This window comes from Macrotis lagotis, chromosome 4 (assembly GCF_037893015.1).
Source record: "Macrotis lagotis isolate mMagLag1 chromosome 4, bilby.v1.9.chrom.fasta, whole genome shotgun sequence".
NCBI classification, from domain to species: Eukaryota; Metazoa; Chordata; class Mammalia; order Peramelemorphia; family Peramelidae; genus Macrotis; species Macrotis lagotis.
The window spans coordinates 176,553,725-176,576,140 of record NC_133661.1 but is presented as its reverse complement, the minus strand read 5'-3'; the positions used below and the strand labels follow the sequence as shown (position 1 = coordinate 176,576,140).

The window sequence follows — 22,416 nt, the reverse complement described above, 5'->3', positions numbered from 1 at the left end:
ATGACCTATCCTTAAACAAGAATCCTCTTACAAGAAATCTAGTCATCATCTAGTCTTTAATTTAAGGCATCTGGAGATGTGGCAGTTCCCTGAAGCAGCCCATTCCACTCTGGTAGAATTCCAAATATTCATTACATCAAGACTAAATCTACTTTTCTCCAATTTTCATGTCTTGCTCCTAATTCTACTCTTTAAAGTCAAAATCCACTCCCTCTTCCACATGACAGCCTTCAAATATTTGAAGAAAGGCATCAAGTCCCCCACTAACTCTTCACCAGGCTAAACATCTCCAATGCCTTCAACTGATCATTCAGTGGTACCTTGCTTTAAAATGCTCTGCCTTCTGGATATTTTTTTAACTTATTCCAAGATATTAGGAATGGCTTCACCAGTCAGATTATCTTAAATGCCACATTTTCCCCATGAATCTCTGAGGTGATATGTTTTCCTTGGATTTTTTCAGTGGGGGAGAAGGAATAGGGGAAAAAACACTGGAAAATGCTTAATGATCTAGAGTCATGGGAATTTTTCTAGACTACTTTGATAAAACTTTGTGGTTTTAATGTATAAAAGAATCTAAGAAATTTCTTTTGCAAGAAATAGGCTCAGAGAGGTTAAATGAAAACCTAAGGTGGCATGGGCTGCAAGTAGGCAAGTAGCAGAGCAAGAATTTGAACTCAAGACCTCTGATTCTAAATCTTTTATATTTTTATATTGTGCCCACACTGCATGAGGTGGTTTTTTCAGCTGAAGTAGTTCCTAAATTAGAAGAGTTCAACAGTGGAAAGAATACCACTTTATCTACATTGCTGCTTAAGAGCAGTACACTATTGTGTTTTTTAGCAATCTTAATCAAATGACTTCAAACCAGTTAAAATAAAACACTCCATATAGTTTTCTTCTCTTCTTGAAATCTCTTAATCTCTTCTAACCCTGACAACTTGACATTTTTTTAATCTAGGAATGAGAGGTCCCCCATTGGGTCATAGAACTGAATGAGTATATCTGTCTACTGGCCATTTTCCAGAAATGAGTATTCAAATATGCTCTGAGCAAGGGGGAAGGAAAAAGAAGAGAGACTTCTTTTTTGATGTTTATTTTCTAGAGCTCTTTAAAAGAGTTCAAAGAATTTTAGAGCTAATATTTATAATGGGGAAGGAGAAGCAAAAAAAGAAACATAAGACATGACCTCAGTCCTCCAGGAGCACAAAGAAATAGATAAATTAAAGTTAAATTAATGATGCAAATATCCAATGAGTGACACAGACTGACTGAATGAATAAATGATTAAAAAGGATTTATGAATTGCTTGCTCATTAACAAGCAGTGTATAAAGTACCAGGAATACAAATACAAAAATAAGTTAGTCCCTGTTCTCAAACGATCTAAAGGAAAAGAAAAACCAATGTAGTGAACTGGAGATCAGGGAAGGTATTTGGGGTCTGGGAATTCTGATAGATAGTGAGACAAGAGGGTAGTAAACTGAGACACTCTTTCCAGAGTCAATGATGATGTGTTCTAGAATTTAAAGCAAGGAAAAATCAGTGTGGGGTAGGAATTTTCAGGAAAGTTTCATAAAGGATATCAGATCTAAACAGACCTGATCACATCTCAGAAGTAGAAAAAATGCCTCTTCCAGGGACCCCAATTGGATAGGATGTCTATTTTTTTAAACTAAGTGTTCTGTTTCCTTTCCAAAGGGGCCTGTGTTGTCCGTGATGCCACTGGAAATGTGAATGACACAATCATCTCTGGGATGAGCTGCAATGGCTCAGCAGCCTGTGGTCTGGGCTATGATTTTTCCAGATGTTTAAACCAAAACTGTCCATATGGACTGATGAACAACTTCCAGGTTTGCATTTTTATTTTAAGACCTTTGTTATCCTTGGCTGATTGGACTTGACCTGCTTTAGTTTAATGTATTTATTAAGATTTATGTTAGGAAAAAGGTAGTTTATATTCATTTGCCTAAAAGACCTCTTCTATCCACTCTGGATAGGGTTGCCTGAGTAACAAATCTTTTTGAATAATAAGAATTCAAACTGGAAGAAATCTTAGAGATCATCTAATCCAAAACTTGTTTTTTAGATGAGGATTTTCACAAAATAAATAAAAGAATTATTCAATTCTTCTGACTTCAAACTTAATATTTAGAGCAGACATCCCTCTTAAGTTCCAATTCACTGATTGTGGGAAACTCCCCAAAGATTCTGGGCTCTGATAGAGAAGACTCAGACCTCATTATGGTCCAATTGACCCTATTGGGACCAATATGACTTACGTAAAGTTTCTCTAGATCTATATTCAAAGCAGATATTCCAGGGAAGATCCAGAACTCAGAATCAGTTTAGTGTTCTCTCAGATCTGCCAATGGTCATATACTCAAGACTGAGATTGCATTAGAAATTCTAAAGTAGGGTAGGGAGGATCAAACCTAGAATCTAGGGGGATGCAGACTACTTAGGCCCCACAGAACAGAGACTCTTAATAGCATTTACTAAGGATGTGGGATTTGATGAATTCCCTTTAATATTCTTTTTAGTAAACAAAAAAGTAGGGAAGAAGAGGAGTTTATGAAGGCAGTTTATGCATATTCTTTCTAATGGACTAGCTCATAGCTAGAGCATAGATCAAATAATAGGTTGGTTATTTCATCATGTTATTGTTCTAAGCAGAAAAGAGAAGATAATTCATAACATATAGAAAGATATAGAGCACACCAAAGAAAGAATTGGACTCAATCATAACATTTTTATCTAAATACTTTCACACAAATTCAGACATTATTTACTTGTCTTCATGTTTTAAAAAGTGCTTTGCCCAATGTCACCAAATACTTGAAATTATTTACCAAATGATTACTTATAAGGTCCACTATATATAAGATAGACCAGAAAGCAAGTAATTATAAAGTCAGTCCTCCTAGAACATCCCATAATGACAGTGAAATTAAGAATGCACAAAGATTAATCAAATATATAAGTAAATTTGTTTGCATCCAAGTCAAATAAGTTATGTTCATTTAATGTGGCAGTAAATATTGGATAATGGGACAGATCACCCCTTCACTATTACTTCTCTGATTTTTAGTGGAGTAGAGAACTGGCAAGTTCTATGATGTATTTCATTGATATAGGAAGCTCTTAATGTGGAAGTTCCTCCCACCAATGTCACAAGTCTTCTTTAACTTGGAAAGAATCATAGATTTCAAACTGTAAGGTACCCTAGAGATTATCCAATTCAGTTTACTAATTGAAAGATAAGGACAATGATATATATGTCTCTTGAGAAATCTAATATGACTCTGAGGTGGGCCTTGAAGCTAGGTCTTTCTCACTCTAAATCTCTTTCTCTATCATCTGCTAAGTCACATTGCCTCTCTTCTAATTAATTAAAGAATGCTTCAGGGATTGAGGGGGGAAAGGCATGGTGTTTTAAGGAGTAGAAGACATTCGATAAACCTTAGCTTTAGAAAAGCCTGTGAGATGACAAAGGGATTGACCAGAATTAGAAGAAATGTCTGAGAGATGTTACAGACATAGGAAAAATAGGTCAAAAGCATAATAATTGTCCCAAGTGACTGGCTGAAGGAGAATCTCTTATTAGTCAACTCTTAATGAATCTATTCATTATTAGAATTGTCCAACAAGAAAGAACAAATTAGCTTGAACAAAGGTATTTGCTACAAAACTGGGCTTAACTGAGCAAGGCCCATCTTATTTCAGACTTAAAATCACTGTTCAGGAAACACAGGGGAAATTATGAAATGTTGAATAATTGAATAATGAAATAAGAATATTCTTTCATAGACATGAAGAAGAGAGACTAATCTTTTTTAAAGAAAATATAAACATTACAATATTCTAATTCTATTCGCAAAGCTTTATTCAAAGTCATATTTTGTTAAAATGAACTTCCTATTATCTTAAAAAAAACTCAATTATACCAAATAAAGCAAAGAACTAGTAAAAAAATAATCCTGGAAGTTTTTGAAAGAAGGAAAAGAAAAACACTCTTCAGAAGCCATTTGCTGAGTAAATGGAGTTCTCAATAGAGGAAAGAAAAACATTTGTCTTAGGATATGATTTATTTTTAGCCTTGAGAACCTAAGTCCTGTTCTTTACATGTTTGGTGAACTTCCCTAGTCATCCTTCTCTTACTGTTAATGAGAATTGAACAGGCACACATCTATGCACATACACCCACATATATGCACATAAATATATAGAATGTTTATCTTAGTGTGATTTTAATCTAAAACACTCTCAGCATTGTAAAGGAAGGCCTACAAACATGATTCAAATTAGTTGTTTTAATGTTTAATATATAGAATAAAGTGCCTGAACGACAAGTCAGTAAGAAAAACTAATGGGAAGTGTAGGGAGGGAAGAAATCTTGTATCAGACTAACTTTAATTTAGACAGTCATTGACTGTCCCAACTTCCAGAGGAATACCTTGCCCCACATCCCTTTCTGATCTTGACTTAAGGTCTCCTTCTGCCTTCTCTCTTCTACCTTTGAGTCTGCCAGTAGCCTAATTACTATTTTGCCTATAGCCTGAATATATTCACTAGTCATTGGGTAAAGTTTGGATTCATTTCTAGTTCTAATTAGATCAATACTGTGTCCATATGACCATTAATGCTTCATCAAAAAGTCCTGAAGCCTCCTTTTCTTTCCCTGTTTCCAACCTTGTGTCTCCTCTCCCATCTTCCATCAAACTGATTTTCCTAGTAGAGAGCATCTTCAGTCATCCAAAATAACAAATGTATCTTTCTGATGTTATTCTATGGATTTTTAAAATTCTTTTGGATTGAGTTTACATTATTTATTCCAACTGCTATTTTTAGTCTAGTTTCCCTATCTTAGGGAATTGGCTAGTAATGCAGTGACCACCCATGGACCCAATTCCAATACTGATTGGCATGGTTGTTTTAACTTGCTTAATTTTTCTTACTTAAATAAATTCAGAGGGACTCAACCATGTTGTTAGATGCTTCAAATAGCTCTTCCCCCACTGTAGCTTAGAACTCCTGAATTCAATCAATCTACCAACCTCAGCCTCCCCAGTAGCAGGGATTGCAGATGTCCATCACCATACCTGGTCTATTTATTCCTCTTTGAGCTAAAGACCCCTTTCTTTCTCTTAGGCTGTCATCATTCCTCACTTTGTTCCTGAGATATTCATATTTCTCTATAATGTGCTAGTCTAGAGGTAGACAAAAATTTTCTTGTCTTAAATTCATCCAAGACAATGGTTAGGTTTTCTCCTAACCGTAGGTTGAGAAAAGAGTCAAATGTTCATTTAAGAATAATACATAGGGTAGATCTGTTATCCTGAATGACTGAAAATACCCTCAACTGGGAAAACTAATTTGAGATTAGATAAGGGACACAAGGTTGGAAATGGGGAAAGAAAAGGAGGCTTAAGTGCTTTTTATGTTAGAATAGTTAATGGTCATGTGGACAGGGTCCTCAAAGAAAACTAGTAAGAGCCATAAATAAAGAAGCCAGGGCTCAGTCAACAGTCAGTGAATATCTGAAGGCTACTGAGTACATTTTTTCTGAGTAAATAACAAGAAAAAACTTCTCATATAGGAGAAAAGATAGAGGGAGACTGTAGACCAAGATCAAAAATAGATATGTAAAAAGACATCCTATGGAAGTTGTATTAGTCAATGTCTGATTAGATTATGGCAGTTTTAGTGCAAGACCTCATTAACTCATTTCATTGCAATTTTGTACTTTAACCTTCAATTATTTAATAAAGTCATTGGGGGGGGATCCATCTACAAACTTGATTGAATCAGTATAATATGGAAAAGTATAATAAAATGGAAAGTATAATCAGGACAGTTTAAGTGCTGTCCCCTGCTTCCAGAAGTTTTACTGTCTCCTTACCTGAGCTTTGTTCTCTCTAAAGGTCATGAGCATGGTCTCAGGATTTGGACCCTTAATCACAGCTGGAATCTTTTCTGCAACTCTCTCCTCTGCTCTGGCCTCTCTTGTCAGTGCACCAAAAGTCTTCCAGGTATTATATCCCCAGAAACATGATTTTCTTCTTGTTGCTTTCTCTCTATATGAATCTAGCTTATTCTCACTAGCAATCATTTTCAGAAACATTTTAATGTTTGCATCTGGCCCAAGTGCTCTATCTGCCACATATTCAAGATAGATGCAAATAATATAAAGAATGATAAACTACAGATGCTAACCAGTACTACAGTATTGTATGTCACTTAATCTTTCTGAAAATCTCCTTGTTTAAGAGTTACTTCTGGGTAATGACTGTATGCAGATATAAATGACTGATTTCTCTCCTTATTTTCCACTAGGCACTTTGCAAGGACAACATCTACAAAGCCCTTCAATTTTTTGCAAAAGGATATGGGAAAAACAACGAGCCTATAAGAGGATATATTCTCACATTCATTATTGCCATGGCATTCATTTTGATTGGTTAGTGGGTTTCTTGGTAAATAGTAAAAGTTAAAGAAGACTTGTGAGTATGCATTAGACTTTGTTTTCAGGCTTAAAAAGTAATCTTATAGTAAGGTAGCATGGTTGAATGAAAAGAATGTTGACTTTGTAGCCAGAGAACCTGGGTTCAAATCCTGTCTCTGAGGTTTACTACTTTTATACATCATTCAACTTGGACCTTGGTGTTCTTATCTATAAAATAAGTTGAACTTGATAATTTTAAATCTATGTTTGCTTTCTACTCTACTTTATAATATTAAGCTTACTTATGAAGGAAATGGGAAAGTTTTTGAATTTATATAGGGCCAAGGAGACATCTGGTGATCCTTTGAGTCTAAGAAACTATAATGACATTGTTCCAATAAGGCTGAGTCATCTACCCCCTAATAGTAAGAGTAATAGTAAACTCCTACTCTGAATCACAATCTCAAAATGAGAAGACTCTCGGAGAACTTCTTATACAACTAATACCTGAATAAGAATCCTCTATATCATATTCAGAATGTGATCAAACACATTTATGGCTTGAGGTCTTCCTGAGAAGACAAACATCCAACTTGAGATAATCCATTCTACATTTGGATAGCTCATTAGGAAAATTTTCCTCTCAATTTTGATTGGTTCTTTAGACTTTCTATTGCCCCTATTTTGTTTTTTAATCTCAAAGAAAGACCATGATTCACATACATTTGCAAAAATGTAAGCTTATCGAAGGTAGGGTTTTTTTTTATCCATTAGGCTCCAAGTAGGGATATCCTCTCATTTCAATATATCCATTTATTTCAAATGTAGCACAATGCTTTGTACTTAATAAATACTTAATGAATGTCTGATGAATTGAATTGAATTGAATTGAATTGAATTGAATCTATATAACTATACCTTGAAAGTGGAAAAATGAGTATCAAAATCTAGACTTGATAACTTCTTTGCAAGAAAAAAGTACTTGGCAAAAAAGTTTTGGCACCTGTATATGTGTACAACATGCAGAAAAAACTTTTCCTATCTATGACAGAATTTAATTAACCTCCCCAGTTCCTTCACTCTCCCACTGATCAGGAATTTGGCCATAATTCCTGAATCTTTCCAAGATCGTCTAGGATCTGACAAATATTACTCTTTCAGATTTCTAGATCAAAGAGCAACCACAAAGGAAAAAAATATATATATATATGTATAGATAGATAGATATAGAAAGAGATATATATGTGTTTATGTAGATATCTATCTATATAGATATATATGTTTTTTCTTTGTGGTATATATATATATACACACACACATATATAAATAAATATATTAATATACTTATAATATATTATAATATAATATAATATAATTATTATTAATATATTGCATGTATTATATATATTATTAATATATTATATTAATATTATATATATTATTAATATATGATAATATGATGTAATATAATGTATATAAATATATATATATATATATATAAATGCTTCATTTACCATCTTTGGGGATATTTTCCATGTGAATATTTTTTCCATATAATTCAAATTAAAATCTTCAAGTATTAGATCTCATTTTTTGCCATTTGATGGAAATCTTTTTTAGAAGGAAGGCATGACATCCTCCCTTACCTTCTTAAGCAGCATACACTAAACATCTTTTAACTTTTTGATGACTAAGAGTCATCTTCATCACCATCAACTATTCTAATATGCTGTGATACAGTACTTTGTCAGTTGTTATTTTTGTCAGTATATTTATCACTGAACTTCCTTATGTAAGGCATTGCTTTCTAATTTCTTCCTATTTTCTTAGAAATGATAAGCAATATTATTGGATTTGTGCATAAATTGAACTAATTAATAAGCTCTAATGCTGACCTTAGATCTTCCAGATTCCTACAAAGTATACCAACTTTGATGCATGGACTTTTTGACAGTTGTTCCAGAAACTCGGCAATATTCAAAATCACCTAATCTTCTTGCCTGTGTTTCAGGGGCAGATACCAGAAATCTTACTTTGAGATAAATGATATGTTACTGAATGATATTCCTTATATGATACGTACAACGAGAAGGTTGAGATTAAGACCTATCTATCCTCTCATTTCAAACTGGTTGATCATTTTGGTCCCAGATATGAATATCTCAAAAGGTTATACATCATGGAGAGTTCTTTAGTGATATAGAATGAAATATGATCTGCATAAAAATTTCCTTAAAGTCAGGATCAATAGAGATGATACATTTTCAGGGGTATACTATACCCTCTATAGAGTTAGGGACAGGGAATACTGATTGTATACTTTTTTCCTAAATTTAAATGTTTTCATTTATTTGTTTTTCCAACTATATAAAATGATAGTTTTCACCAATTTTTTGGCAAGGTTTTGAGTTTTACATTTTCCTTCCCCTCCCCCTGACAGAAGGCAATCTAATATAGGCTCTACATGTATAACTATGCTAAACATAGATTCATATTAATCATGTTGTGAAAGAAGAATCAAATCCAAATGGAAGGAAAAACATTAGAGAGGGAAAATTGTCAAAATATATAAGACAACCTTTAAAATTTGAAGATTGTAAGCTTTGGTCTGCATTTAAATTCCATAGTTCCTTCTCTGGATATGGATATTTTCGATCACAATTTTTTTAGAATTTTCTTTGATTACTGTATTGCTGAAATGAAAAGTCCTTCATAGTTGATCATCACTCAGTGCTGTTGTTAGTGTGTGTGATGTTCTTCTGGTTCTTCTTATTTCACTTAGCATCAGTTCATGCAAGTCTTTCAAGGCTTCTCTGAACTCCCATCCTTCATGATTTCTTATAGAAAAATAGTGTTCCATCACATTCATATACCATAATTTGTTTATACATTCTCCAATCGATGTGCATACCCTCAGTTCCCAATTCTTTTCCATCATGAAAGGAGCTATTATGACAATACACTTTTAAGTTTAAACATTATTAATATTTTTCTTCATTGCTTTCTTAAATCTAAACAATCAAAAAACAAATCAAGCCCTAATTTATAGAATTTGCTGATTTCTGAGATATAAATGTTCACACTGAAAATTTAATAATTGGTTCTGACCCCTCCCTTTGTCAAAAATTAAATTTTAAAAATATTGGCTTAATTGGGATTATTCTTATATATGGTAGTTATACTTTAACACAAATTAAAAGCAATGAGTTACATTTCCCAATAGTAATTTTTATTTTAAGAGTTTCCCCTACCCCAGCCCCAACTGTGAAGCAACAGGCTTTGTTACTTGTCCTATTTAGTTCAACAAGAATTATTTGTCAAGTGCCTATTGTTAGAAATTGGGCTCCACAGATTCAAATGAAAACAGACCTTGACCTGGAGGAACATACATTCAAAAAGATAATCCTAAGGAATTAAAATTCTAAAAAAGTTAGAAGCATTAGTGAGCAGATAGGGAAACTATTTGGGGGAGGCAGTGAGGTTTCTCAGGACTTCTGAAAACACTGATTAATATCAGCCTGTTCTTATAGAAAGTTATATCCAAATTCATTGGATAGATTCATTAGATTGGAGGTGTGTGAACTTAAAAAAAATTGATAGCTATATTTAAATATAATTGGGTTTTTTGCATTCCTATACATTTTATTTTATATATTTAGAAACAGTATTCTGAGAAGTTAGCCAGAAACTCCACCAGACCACCACAGGTTACTATTATGCCCCAAAAGGTAAAGACCTACTGCATGAGATAACTAATAAATTATTAAGGTTCCTTTTCTCAAGCATGATTTGGACTTCATGGTAAGCATTTTGATAATAGTGGGACAAACACTAGACTGGGATTTAAGAGAATTGTATTTAATGTTTTTTGTGTCTGTGAGGGAACAAGTCACTTCTCTTTGAATTGTACCTCTCTATAGTCAGCACTTACATAGTAACTGGAACATAGGAAGTATTTAATAAAATCTTTTTGGTGGATTGATTGGAATAATAAAAACAAGCATTTATATAGGAATTTAAGGTTGCAAAATGCTTTATATATGTTATCCCATTTAATCAATGGAAAGTTTAGATAAATAGAATTTAGATAGATATACATATAATAACAAGCATGTATGACAGACTTTAAGGTTTGCAAAGACCTTTATAAATAACAACTCATTTTATCTGCAGAACAACCCTGGGAGGGAAGTACTATTTATTTCCCCATTTTACAGATGGGAAAACTGAAGCAGAAAAAGTTTGTCACTTACCCAGAATCACACAGCTGTTAAGGGTTTTGAGGTCAGATTTGAACTTAAGTCTTCCTAACTGTAGCCCTAGCATTCTATCCATTGTGCCACCCGTCTTATAGTTTAGACTAAGTGTCATTTAAGGCCCCTTCTATATTTGCTTTAACAAAGCATCTACTATATGTAAGATACCAATCTTTAACTGGGGAATATAAAGATAAAAATCAATAATTTATTAAGCATTTACTTGCCCCTAAGGACTTATATTTAATAGTCTGTGAATATTTTATTGACAGGAAAGTGAACAAATTACTTGGGTGATCTTTGTGGTTCCTTTTATGCAATAGACATAGAGAATCTATATGATTTAAGTAGGAGCTTGCTCCAAGTAGCCTAGGAGAGAAAGGATAAAGGGGTAAGAAGATGCTTGATTTCAAAGTATTTTAAAGAGAACAGAATAGCTGAACACTTTTGCTTTGTGACAAAAACTTCAGAAACCTAAAGATTTAGGAAAAAGAAGGTGGTGAACCAATACCAATACTGTATTTAAGGGGAATGTTACATCTGTTTTCCCTTTCAGTCTTTTCTCAATCCTGCTTCTGTCTGCGTTAGGATAAAATTCTCAGTTGCCCTACCCACCTATTGGCTGGATTTTTTTTCTTGTTCACTAACATAAAAAGATCCAACTGATTATAGACTTCAAGAAAATAATGCAGCCCTGAAGAAAAATCATCAACTTCTTAAATTTTGACAGAGATCAACTACACCATCAGTTTCTAAATAAGGCCATGTTTCAAGGTTATAATGGTTGTTCATTCCTAGATTTCATCCTTCATACATTAACATCTGATTATGTATTTCTTCCATAGCGGAACTGAACACCATTGCTCCCATCATCTCCAACTTCTTCTTGGCTTCATATGCACTTATCAACTTCTCCTGTTTTCATGCATCTTATGCAAAATCTCCAGGTAAGTTGAGTCTGATATTTAAGAATGAACCAAAGAATCAGTAAACCCTTTGTCTCCCCCATCTTGTTCCTGCCTCCTCATCTCTCCTTTCCAAAAAAATTAGTGAAAGGATAACCTTCCACTTCCATTAATGGAAGGTAACACATACTTGCACAATTGAATTTATAAAAATCTCCATACATACAGTCTGGTGGTGGGCAGTGTAATCCACTCTATTTTGGAGAGTTGGGGGATAACTTCTGAAATTGAAGGGGAATCATATGAGCAATGGCCTTCTTGACCAACCGTAAAGTCAATTTTCTCCTGCTGCAATAAATTATTCATTGCAAGAGAAACCACATTTATTTCAGCAGTAGAAAAACACCACTATTTATTTCCAGGGTAAAAGTGACCAAAGAAGTGGAATAAATGTATATATTTGAAACTTCCATACTATCAATTTGTTTCTTGCCAGTGGTACAGAGGAGAAGAAGGATGAGTAGCTTCCATAATTACCTACTGAGCAAAGTAAAGGCAAATTCACGGTGGGCAACCATCATTCAAATACAGATGACCTCAATATATTTCTTCACCTGGATTAATAGTGGCTCAAAATTGTAAACCAAGGACTAATTTCTCATCATGCCACTGCTTCACTCTCAGTACCTCTACCACATTCTTTCTTCCATTACTTAAATCCATTCACTTGTATGTCATGGCATAACCTACCTGATGTCGTAGTCTTCTTCAAGAATGAAACAACAACTACCCAATTAATGGGACAGAAGTCAAAAGACTTAAGTTGGAATCTCAGCTCTGCTCTTTGCATCCTCTTTGAATTCATCTCTGTTTATGTCTTGGGGTAGGAGGACAAGCAGAAGAAGGAAAGGAAAAAAAAGCATTTATGAAGTGCCTACTAAAAACCAGTCACAGTGCTGAGTGCTTTATGAATATGCTTCCATAACAATCCTAGAGTAGGTGCTAATATTGTTCTCATCTTACAGTTGAAGAAACTGTGGTAGACAGGTTAAGTGGCTTGTCCAAATTTATACAACTAGGGAATATCTGGGTCAAGTTTCACTTCAGATCTTCCTGACTACAGGCTCATCATTCTGTCTATGTTGGATAAATGTTTGCACCTGTGAAATTAGGAGGTTGTACTAATAACAGATTTCTAAGATTCTTTCGAACCTACAAGTTCTCATGGTCTTAATTTTGGCTTTAAGGATTTCAATGTCTTCAAAGAAGCACTTTTTGACTATCAGACAATTATCATTGAGAACCTCTGAGGATGCTGAAGTTTCTCCCTTTCCTTCCTAGTGTTCCTTTTTCTAGAAATCTGATTTGAAAGATGTCTAACCAAGACAGAGAAGACCTGTGGAACTTCTTCTTCCAAAAAAATTTACTGATCCATAAAATCACTTTAGGATGATATATATAATTATATTTTAAAACATATTTGATGAGTAATATATTTATGGTTTTATGTTTTTTTAAATTCAACAATAAATTTATGTTAAACACTCCCTATACAATAGCTAAGACATTGTGTTAAGTGTTAGGATAAAATTAAATACATATGCCTTAAGGAGTTTATTATCTACTTAGAAGTAGAACATACACAGAAATAATTATAAGTCATAAAGTGATAATGAATAAAAACATTTATTAAGTTCATTAAATGTTCCAAGCACTGATAAAGGTATAAGCAATGTGCTGTTAAAAAATTGCACTCCTTTTTTTGGTTAAGGAGATGATTGAAGAAGGCTTCATGGAAGAGGTGATACTTGTCCTAGGTCTAGAAATAAGAGTGGTACTTAAACAGGCAGAAAAATGAATCTTATGCTAAGTTTGTCAGTTGCCATGAGTAATGCCATGGAGTCCAGAGAAAGCAGTATGAGAAGATGAGAGATAGGGGAGAGAAATAGAATATTTCCAGTATAAAATAAAATTGTATAGACAAAATGAAATCCGATTGCATCAAGCCCTCAATCTCAGAATCAGGAATGAATACTTTATGAGTAGCATGATCAGAGTGGTATAATTGGAGATGGAGATTTAAGAAGGTCACAAGACTTACCTTATTACCAAGAAGGTAGTACGATCAGATGTGAGATTTGAATACAGATGCTTAGAATTGAGAGATAATGGTCTTTTCTCTATATCATAATTGTACTTGTGAATACAATAAAATTGTCATTCTATTGATATACTTAACTCTCCTACGGGATGATGAGGCACTATAGAGCAATAGAATCTGAATAGGATCTGAGTTTGGGTCCTTATTGTTGCTTTCTAATAATATAACTATGAAGAAATCATGTGACTTCTCTGAGCCTCAGCTTATTCATCTGTAAAATGAGGATAGCAATTCTTTTATGATCTACTAGTCATAGAGTATGGTTTTTAAGAAAATAAAATTAGTTGATCCGTATAAAAACTCTATAGAAAATATGACCTATAAGATATTGGTATCAGCTCCATGAGGATGGGGGTTATATCTTAATGTGTCTTTCCCATCTGTAAGCATAGTCCTTCACATTTAGTAGGTACAATAAATACTGAATTGAGCTGAGATTGAATGGAATAGAATTAAATAGTGATTCTTGATTTTCAGGCTGGAGACCTGCCTATGGAATTTACAACATGTGGGTATCTCTTTTTGGAGCCATATTGTGTTGTGCAGTCATGTTTGTCATCAATTGGTGGGCAGCTGTCATCACCTATGTTATTGAGTTCTTCCTCTATATCTATGTGACTTACAAAAAGCCAGGTAAGCTCAGAAAGACCCTTTCATTATACAACTTTGATGAATCAAGCATGATTGTGAAGACTACTTTCCATTTAACCATGGAAAACAACCAATGGGCAAGTTTGCATTCTGGGTGCTTGACAACTGAATTTTCCAGGAAAAGAGGAAGAGGGTTTCTTAGCTGCTCCAAGCACAGAAATATTTGGAAAATGATCGATTAGCATCAACTTAGTTTCTCCCATACTACTGCTCGCCATTTTCCTGTTTTATTCAGAATAAGACTGATAGAGAAAAGTGCTTCTTCATCCCATATATGATCTATGGAAGTTTGGAGGTTCGCCTTCTCTCTTTTTAGAAACTCACTAGACTCATTAAAGTTGGAACATCCTTTATTGCCTTTATGTTTGAGAAAACAGAAAAGGGAAACAGTACTCATTTCCCATGCCACATAAAGTAATCCTTGGAGAGCCAGAGCTAAAAGAAATACTGAAAATCAGGAAATCTCTTTAGGGCCATCCATTTTGCATGAATTCTTGCCCACTTTGGTAGCTTACTTATTCAGAAAAACATTTGCTGAGTACCATCTGCTTGTACATTCACTCCTTCTGTCTCTTTCTCTCATGCCCTTGAAAATGATCCGTTAAACTTTCTGTGTTTGGCATACAGATCTTATTCATGGGCTGACTCACTTCCTGAGTCTGCTTGTCCAGAATGGGATCTTCACACAACCTCCTCCTTGAAATGTGAACCTGATAAAAAAAAACCTATATGACTTATATTTTCCTGCTTAGCTAGACATTCTCTATACAAATGCATTATTTCCCACTTTAAATATTATTCATGAATTTAAAAGACATTCTTTCTCCCAGACATTTTAGAAACACAGTATAGTATAATGGAATGAACTTGGACTCTGGAATTAGAGGATGAGGTTTCAAATCCTGCCTCTGAAATTTGTTATTACCTATGGTACCATTGGCAAGTCATTAAATCTCCTAGAGTCTTTAATTCTTAATCTGTGAAGAGAAGGGGTTGGACTAGATGTCCATTAAAGGTCCTTTGTAGCTCTATATTATCCTATAAACCCTACAGTATGATTCCTCCAATTATTACCCCTTTTTACTATTGATGAAATGGTAGCAGGGAGAAGGAAAGAAGGAAGGAAACTTTCATTCATTAAAAAATACTACATTCCAGTCTTAAATGATTTACAAATATCATCTTACTTATCTTCACAACAACCAAGGAAGGAAAGTGTCATTTTTGTCTCTATTTTATAGATGAGAAAACAAACATACAGGGATAAACTGACTCGCCCAAGGTCACACATCTAGGAAGTTGCAGCTGAATTTGAACTCAGGTCTTCCTGACTTCTAGTTCAAGTGTTCTTTGCTGTTCCTATTCAAAGGAGAAAAAACACCTAAACACTGCTTATTCTATTATCTCTTTTCATTCATAGATGTGAACTGGGGATCCTCTACTCAAGCTCTTTCCTATGTGAGTGCTTTAGATAATGCTCTGGAATTAACCACTGTAGAAGATCATGTGAAAAATTTCAGGTAAAGTTAACCACAAAGCATCATAGTGCCTTGGATTAGGGACAGGTATTCTTTGCCAAATGAGACCAAGAGCCGAGCACAAATTCTAAAATATCAGATCTCTATCCACAAAGATACTATATGTTCTACCCATAATGCTTGGTACTGTTTCCCTTCCATTCTCAGTCGTGCCCATCTTCTCCTGCAGTTTCCCTTATCACCAAGCATGACTAGTAGTTAAAGACTGAAAAATGATGCCATATTTTGAGAAAATTTGAAAAGCATGACAGGGATATTAAGTGGAAGAAAGTTAAATCTTAATACTTCTTAGCCCACAAGGCAGAACTAAGAATAAGAAAGGGACAGCAGTTATAAAAAGTCAGATTTAGGCTTGAGGTTTGAGGGAAAAATTGTTCTACTTCATTGTTTTCTTCCAGTTTCTTCACTACAAACACAAGAGTGTTTGGATAGAAGACAGCTCAAAGAGCTCCAAGAAGTGTTCCCCCAAATACACAACTCCCCACTAAAACTTTTAACAAAAAACATAATTAATTGCATTTTTTTATCTTTCTCTCAAGTTTTACAGCAGTCATCTTGGCTTGTTTGTAGTCCTGGTTACATATTTACATGAATAAACAAATGTCAAGAGTTATACTTGTGTTCAAAAAAATCAAGTACAGCATAAGGGGAAAAGCATGGTTAGAGTGCAGCTTCTCTAAGAAAAAGTTCTGAGGACTTTTGTGGATCACAATCTAAATATGAATCAACATAGGATTCCAAAAGGTTAATGCAAATTTGATAGCCTTTCTGTACTCTACTATGATCAGGCTATATCTGTAGCAGTATGTTCAGTTCTGGGTGAACCCAGTTTAAAAAGAATATTGACAAGCTGAAGAAAATGCAGAAGAGGGTCACAAAACTGGTGAAGGTATTCAGTCCATTGGAATTGATTAGAGGAACTGGAAATGTTTAGCAGGAATTATTAGGAATGTTATCCCAGAAAAGACATGAGGCAAGAGTAGACATGATAAACATCTTCATATAGTTAACAGGACTGACCTGTAGAGTAGGAGTTCATCTTGTTCTATCTGACCCCAAACCAAATAGGAACAATAGGTGGACATCTTAATGAGGCAATTAAAACTTGATTCAGAAAAAAGGGGGGGGGAATGCTGACCAATGGTAGAAGTTCAAATGTGAAATAGGCTATCTTAGAAGGGGATAGGTTTCTTCTCATTGAATGATTTCAATCAGAGTTAGCTTTAATGAGGATTCATTTTGAATATAGCTGCTAAGTACCTTCCCAGCTCTAAAATGCTGCAGTTCTTTGCATGTGATCCCAATCCATGGCTAGAACTTACCATTTATTTTCCACTTCTAGACCCCAGTGCATTGTTTTAACTGGTGGACCCATGACAAGGCCTGCTCTACTGGACATAACGCATGCATTTACCAAGAACAGTGGTCTCTGCATCTGCTGTGAAGTCTATGTGGTAAGCACCTTGAGGGTAGAACTTCAGAGTTCAAGGGATAGATACAGGACCAATAGAAGACTGTGTTCATAGAAGACTCTTAATGCCCTTCCCTTTATTTCTGTCAATGAAGGGGGAGGATAGTTAGCAAGAGAACATGGGGAAAGTGGGATGGAACTTCTTTTGTCTGATTCATAGGGCAATGACCAACAAGTTCCTGAATTTAAATTGGCAGGTGAAATGTGTTTCAGATTTCATAGGATACCAACTAAAAGTAAAAAAATTTGCAAATGAAGGCCTCAGAGTAAAAAGTAAGAGAACTGATTGTGTACAGCTCAAAGAAAAAATTGGGGGTTTGAGGGCATAACTGTAAGTGGAAATATAAAGGGATATAATAGAAAGAACAGGGATCAATTTTTTTGAGTAATTGATGAGGAAAGAAGCAAACATAGTGAGCTTCCATGACAGCACTTCACATTTAGGTTAAATATTTGGAAAAATCTGTTACACTAAGGTTACCTGGGGAATGAATCAAATTTTTTCAGACCCCAAGGTCAAATTATAGGTCAGAATTAGTCCCTGTGTGTTCTTCAGGAAGCCTGTTAATAGTTACTGATGCCAAAATTTATCAATATTTTACTTTGAAGGAAAATGGATTGCCAGATTTAACCACCATCATCATCACCAGTCTGTGAAATAGTCTACTCATCCTGCCCAAAACAATTGATCCTATCTAATGTTTTTGCATTAGTTTCCCCAACTGTAAAAATGGAGATAATCATAGCACCTATCTCAAGATTGTTGTGAGGATCAATTGAGATAATATATGTAAAGTGCTATATAAATGTCAGCTATTATTATTTTTATCATAATCCATATGTGAACATCAAGGGCCCAACTATTAATTTGTAAAGAACATTAGCAAAGTGCTTTATAAACCATAGCTTGGTATGTTTTATGGGAGCTATAATGATGAGCTATTATATCATGTTTTTCATATTTTCATATCTATTACCCAATTTGATTCTTTTAACTGTCTCTCAATATAGGTAGAGCAGGTATTATTATTTTACTTTACAGATAAGGACATGGAAATCCAAAGAGATTAAGAGCTAGAGACACACATATGGTCCATAAAAAAGCCTAAATTCAAGCTCTCATTTCTCATACTCCAAATTCAGTGATCTTTCTATGACACTATTGTAGGAATCATAATAGTCATTGATACTCGTATCCTGAGTCCTATTGAGAGACAGTAGAAAGAACAGTTGTTCTAGTATCAGAATATTTGGGTTTAAATTCTACCTCTGATGTTTATTATCTGTGCGACCTTGTTTAACTTTCACCAGTCTCAGTTTCCTCACCTCTAAAGTGAGGAAGTTGAATTAGATGACCTCTGAAGTCCCTTCCAGATTTAGGCATATGATCCATCCTAGGATCTAACATGAAGTGGCATTACTTCCCCCAGAGAGACCTTTTATACCTTCTAGGAAATAGGTTCTAGAAAAGTTATATGGCCCTGAGGCTAGTCAGTCAACAAAACATAATACAAGCTTATGTTTATTGTAAGCAATGTTCCACTTGACTGTGAAAAAGCAAATTAGGCATACTCCTGACCTCTTGGAGTTTATACTCTGACATTGGAGAAGATGCAGCTTCAAATAATCCCATAAAAGAAAGGATAGCAGTTAGAAAGCACTAATGGATTAAATAATTGTCAAACTATGCATTCAATCATTTTTAATCTTTTTAAACACCTTTCTCTCATGTTATCAGCTTTGGCATCCTCAGTTAATAGATTTTTCCTTTTTTGCCAATATGCAACAAAGGTCTTTTCTGATGGAGTAAGCAATTTGGTATGTTTTCCTTATCTAGCAATTTAGGCAAAATTGAGTTTAGTGGACAATGAAAATATGATTGAGTGAAACTCCCTGTTTTGTTTAGAAATGGAAAAATGAATTGGGGAAAGAGGATAAAAATGGCAAAAATAAAAAGAATCCTTAAGGTCATAGGTTGTTTTAACCCCTTCATTATCAAACTTAGGAAAAAAGATGCAATTGCTTCCAAAATTCAATTTTTCCATATGAGATCTGACTGGAAGTTACATCACCACCTCTGGAAGGGTTCTACCTTGGACCACATCATATGCTTCCAAGTTGATTGCCCAAGAGTTCTGATTCCAGGTGCTTGCATTCTCTTGGGGGCTCAAAGTACTCTCTGCAATGGTAATGATACATCGATCGCTTTCTATGAGCTCTTGGGTCTGCAGTTATTGTTAACATTATTATGCTCCAGGCTTAGTTGTCCATCATCTTTTTTTGCAAAAAAAAAAATAATAATAAGGCAAGGAGAGAAGTTTTGCTACAGGAAAATGGGTGGGAAGATAAATGCTAAATAGTAATAATGTTGTAAGAAGGAGAAAAACAATTTGGTTTTCACCCCAGGGAGCTGGTGCTTATACTGTAGTCATAATTTTCAGCAAAATGGAAACTTTGCACATAAACCTTCAACTTCCACCTGTAGGAATAACAAAACTTAGGTCCTTGATCTTTTAGGATCTTCAACATGCTAATAATGATCAATCTGTCATCTGGGAAGTCATAGAAGTTGTAGCCTTTGTGGACACCCTTGACTCTGGGAATGACAGAGGTGTGAGTCACTGGGAAGAAGGCAAGACCTTCAGCTCACTAGTCTTCCACATACCCTCAGGCTGGTGGAAAGAAGATGCCACCTTCCCATCCGTGACACCCAGATATGGTAGTAGACATCTAAGACTGGAAGTTTCCAAGGTTTAAAGACTGGAAGATAATAACTATAATATTAATAATTCCCCACCACTCCAATGTTTTAAATAAGGTATAATAGTATTAATAACTTTCATTTAGATAGTGTTTTACATTTTACAAAGCACTGTAATCATAAGTTGCAAAAGCCTCTCCACTGACAGAGAAGGAAACAGAGTTAAAAAGAGTGAATAATATAACAAGAATATAATATAACAAGAATATATATCAATGATAGCTGAGTTTACAATATATTTACAATATTATTACATCTGATCTCAAAGCAATCTGGGGGGGGTGAGAGGTGTTATCATTGTCCTCATTTGACAGATGAGAGAACTAAGGCTAAATGATGTGCCCAAGATCACAGCTCTAAAGAAGGATTTTAATTTAGGTCTTTCAAACTCTGGTCCAGCACTCCATGCACTGTAACCACTAGAAATCATATAATACATATAAATGGCCCATGACTACACAGCTAGTGAATATCAAAGCTGGGATAAGAACCCTAGGTCTTGAGGCTCCAGATGCAGGTCTCTTTCCATTTGAGTAGAGATCAGGTATTTTCATAATAATACTAAAATAGTTTAATTTCAAATATAGCAAATATTGATAGGCATAATACACATTAACAAAAGCTCTTGGGGGGATGGGTCCTTAGTAATTTTTGAGAAGATAAAGGGATCCTGATACCAAATAGTTTGAGCCTCTCTGAATAACATTATGCAGTCTTTTATATACACTTATAATTAAGAAGTAGGTCAGACAATGGCTGCTGGGATCCAAAAAGCACATATAAAAAAATCATCTTTTCCATTCTCCTTTTCTTCCTTTTCCTCTATCTACTTTTTCCTCATTTAAAAAGTCATTTAGACTACTAAATACATAATTACATGCAATTTAAAGAAGGAACATTTATTTTTCTTCTTAACTGATTAGACTTCAAACCTTCTCAAGAGAGTCTGAAAATTCTCTTTTCCCATTGTGCAAGGATAGAGAAACAGCCACTTGAGATTTCCCTGGAACAGTATATCAACCACCCCAAGTTCATTTCTTTAGCTACAGGTTGGAAGATCTCCAGAATGTCTTCATTTATTGTTTTGCCAAATATCATAATGCAATTTATTTTTAGAACCTCCTGCAGGCATTAAATTATGAAGTTATGTCTTGGTCATGGGCTCCTTGGCCCTTGGTATCATGACCCTTTTTTACTTATAAAAATAGACCCAGGACACCAACTTCCTCCTCTTCTATCACTGCTGCTCCTCTCATAAGAATACAAGCTTTCCATAGGTTTCTAACCATTGGGAAAATAGATTCGTACATATTTAAAAGAAAGCAAAAATTATAAAGCTACAAGAGAATCTTGATCTTTTAGGGAAGTCTAAATTCAGTTAGGACTTGTCTTTCTTAGCTCCCTCCATTTTTGTTGTCTGTTCCTGTTCTACTTAGGTAGAATCAATGCTACAAAAAACTATCACTGTGCAGATTTCCTACCTGTCAAATCTTGGCAAAGTTTAACAAGCATCATGTGGGAAACTTGAAATGAATGAGTAAGGATCTGGGGATTGGCATACAATCTTGGCTACTGCAACCTATTGTTCTCTTATATGCCTCTCAATGTTTTTTTTTGGGGGGGGGGGAGGTTTTCCCTCGCATATTCCTGGATACTAATTCTCTGAGGAAAAAATTAGGAACTCAATATGTAGTCTTTGTTTACCATGTGTATGTGTACATGTGTATGCAGTCAGTTCCTGAATTGCTTCAGAGCTAAGACTTAGAATAGATCAAAAATGGAATATGAATGATGATGACATGTCATAACCAAGTAGAGGATGAACTGGAGAAGGTAATATTAGAAGTAGCAGGTCAATTAGAAGGTTCTGCAATAACATAATTGAGAAGAGTTTGGTGCTTGAACTAGATATAGTATGTAAAGAGAGAAGGGTATAGATGTGAAAGATAGTGGGAGGTAGACAAACTGTAAGGGTTGTAGGAAGTTTCAGCCAAAATAACTAAGAGAATGGTGATGTTTTTAAAGAAAATAGAGAAGTTAGAAGGTCAGATTTCGAAGGGAAAGATTCCATTAAACAAGTATCTGTTCCAGTTTGAGTTATATTGGTGTGATGGCATGAACATCCAGGTGGAACTATATCATAAGGCAGTTGGAAAAGTTTGAATGAAGTTTAAAGGAGAAGTCAGGGTTGTTATGTGTAAATTTGGGAATCATTTGCATATAGATGGT

At 34.6% G+C, this 22,416-nt stretch overlaps 1 protein-coding gene across 5 annotated transcripts in view; it reads left to right on the top strand.

Moving 5' to 3' along the window:
- The window catches only part of SLC12A1 (solute carrier family 12 member 1), a 122,520-nt gene that overhangs the window by 42,010 nt on the left and 58,094 nt on the right, over positions 1–22,416 (top strand). For all 5 annotated transcript variants that reach the window (XM_074234750.1, XM_074234749.1, XM_074234751.1 and 2 more), the window contains 7 exons: positions 1,701–1,852; positions 5,924–6,031; positions 6,336–6,459; positions 11,546–11,647; positions 14,244–14,399; positions 15,838–15,937; positions 17,298–17,409. In XM_074234750.1, the coding sequence (XP_074090851.1) occupies positions 1,701–1,852; positions 5,924–6,031; positions 6,336–6,459; positions 11,546–11,647; positions 14,244–14,399; positions 15,838–15,937; positions 17,298–17,409 (854 nt within the window). The remainder of the gene's footprint in view (positions 1–1,700; positions 1,853–5,923; positions 6,032–6,335; positions 6,460–11,545; positions 11,648–14,243; positions 14,400–15,837; positions 15,938–17,297; positions 17,410–22,416) is intronic.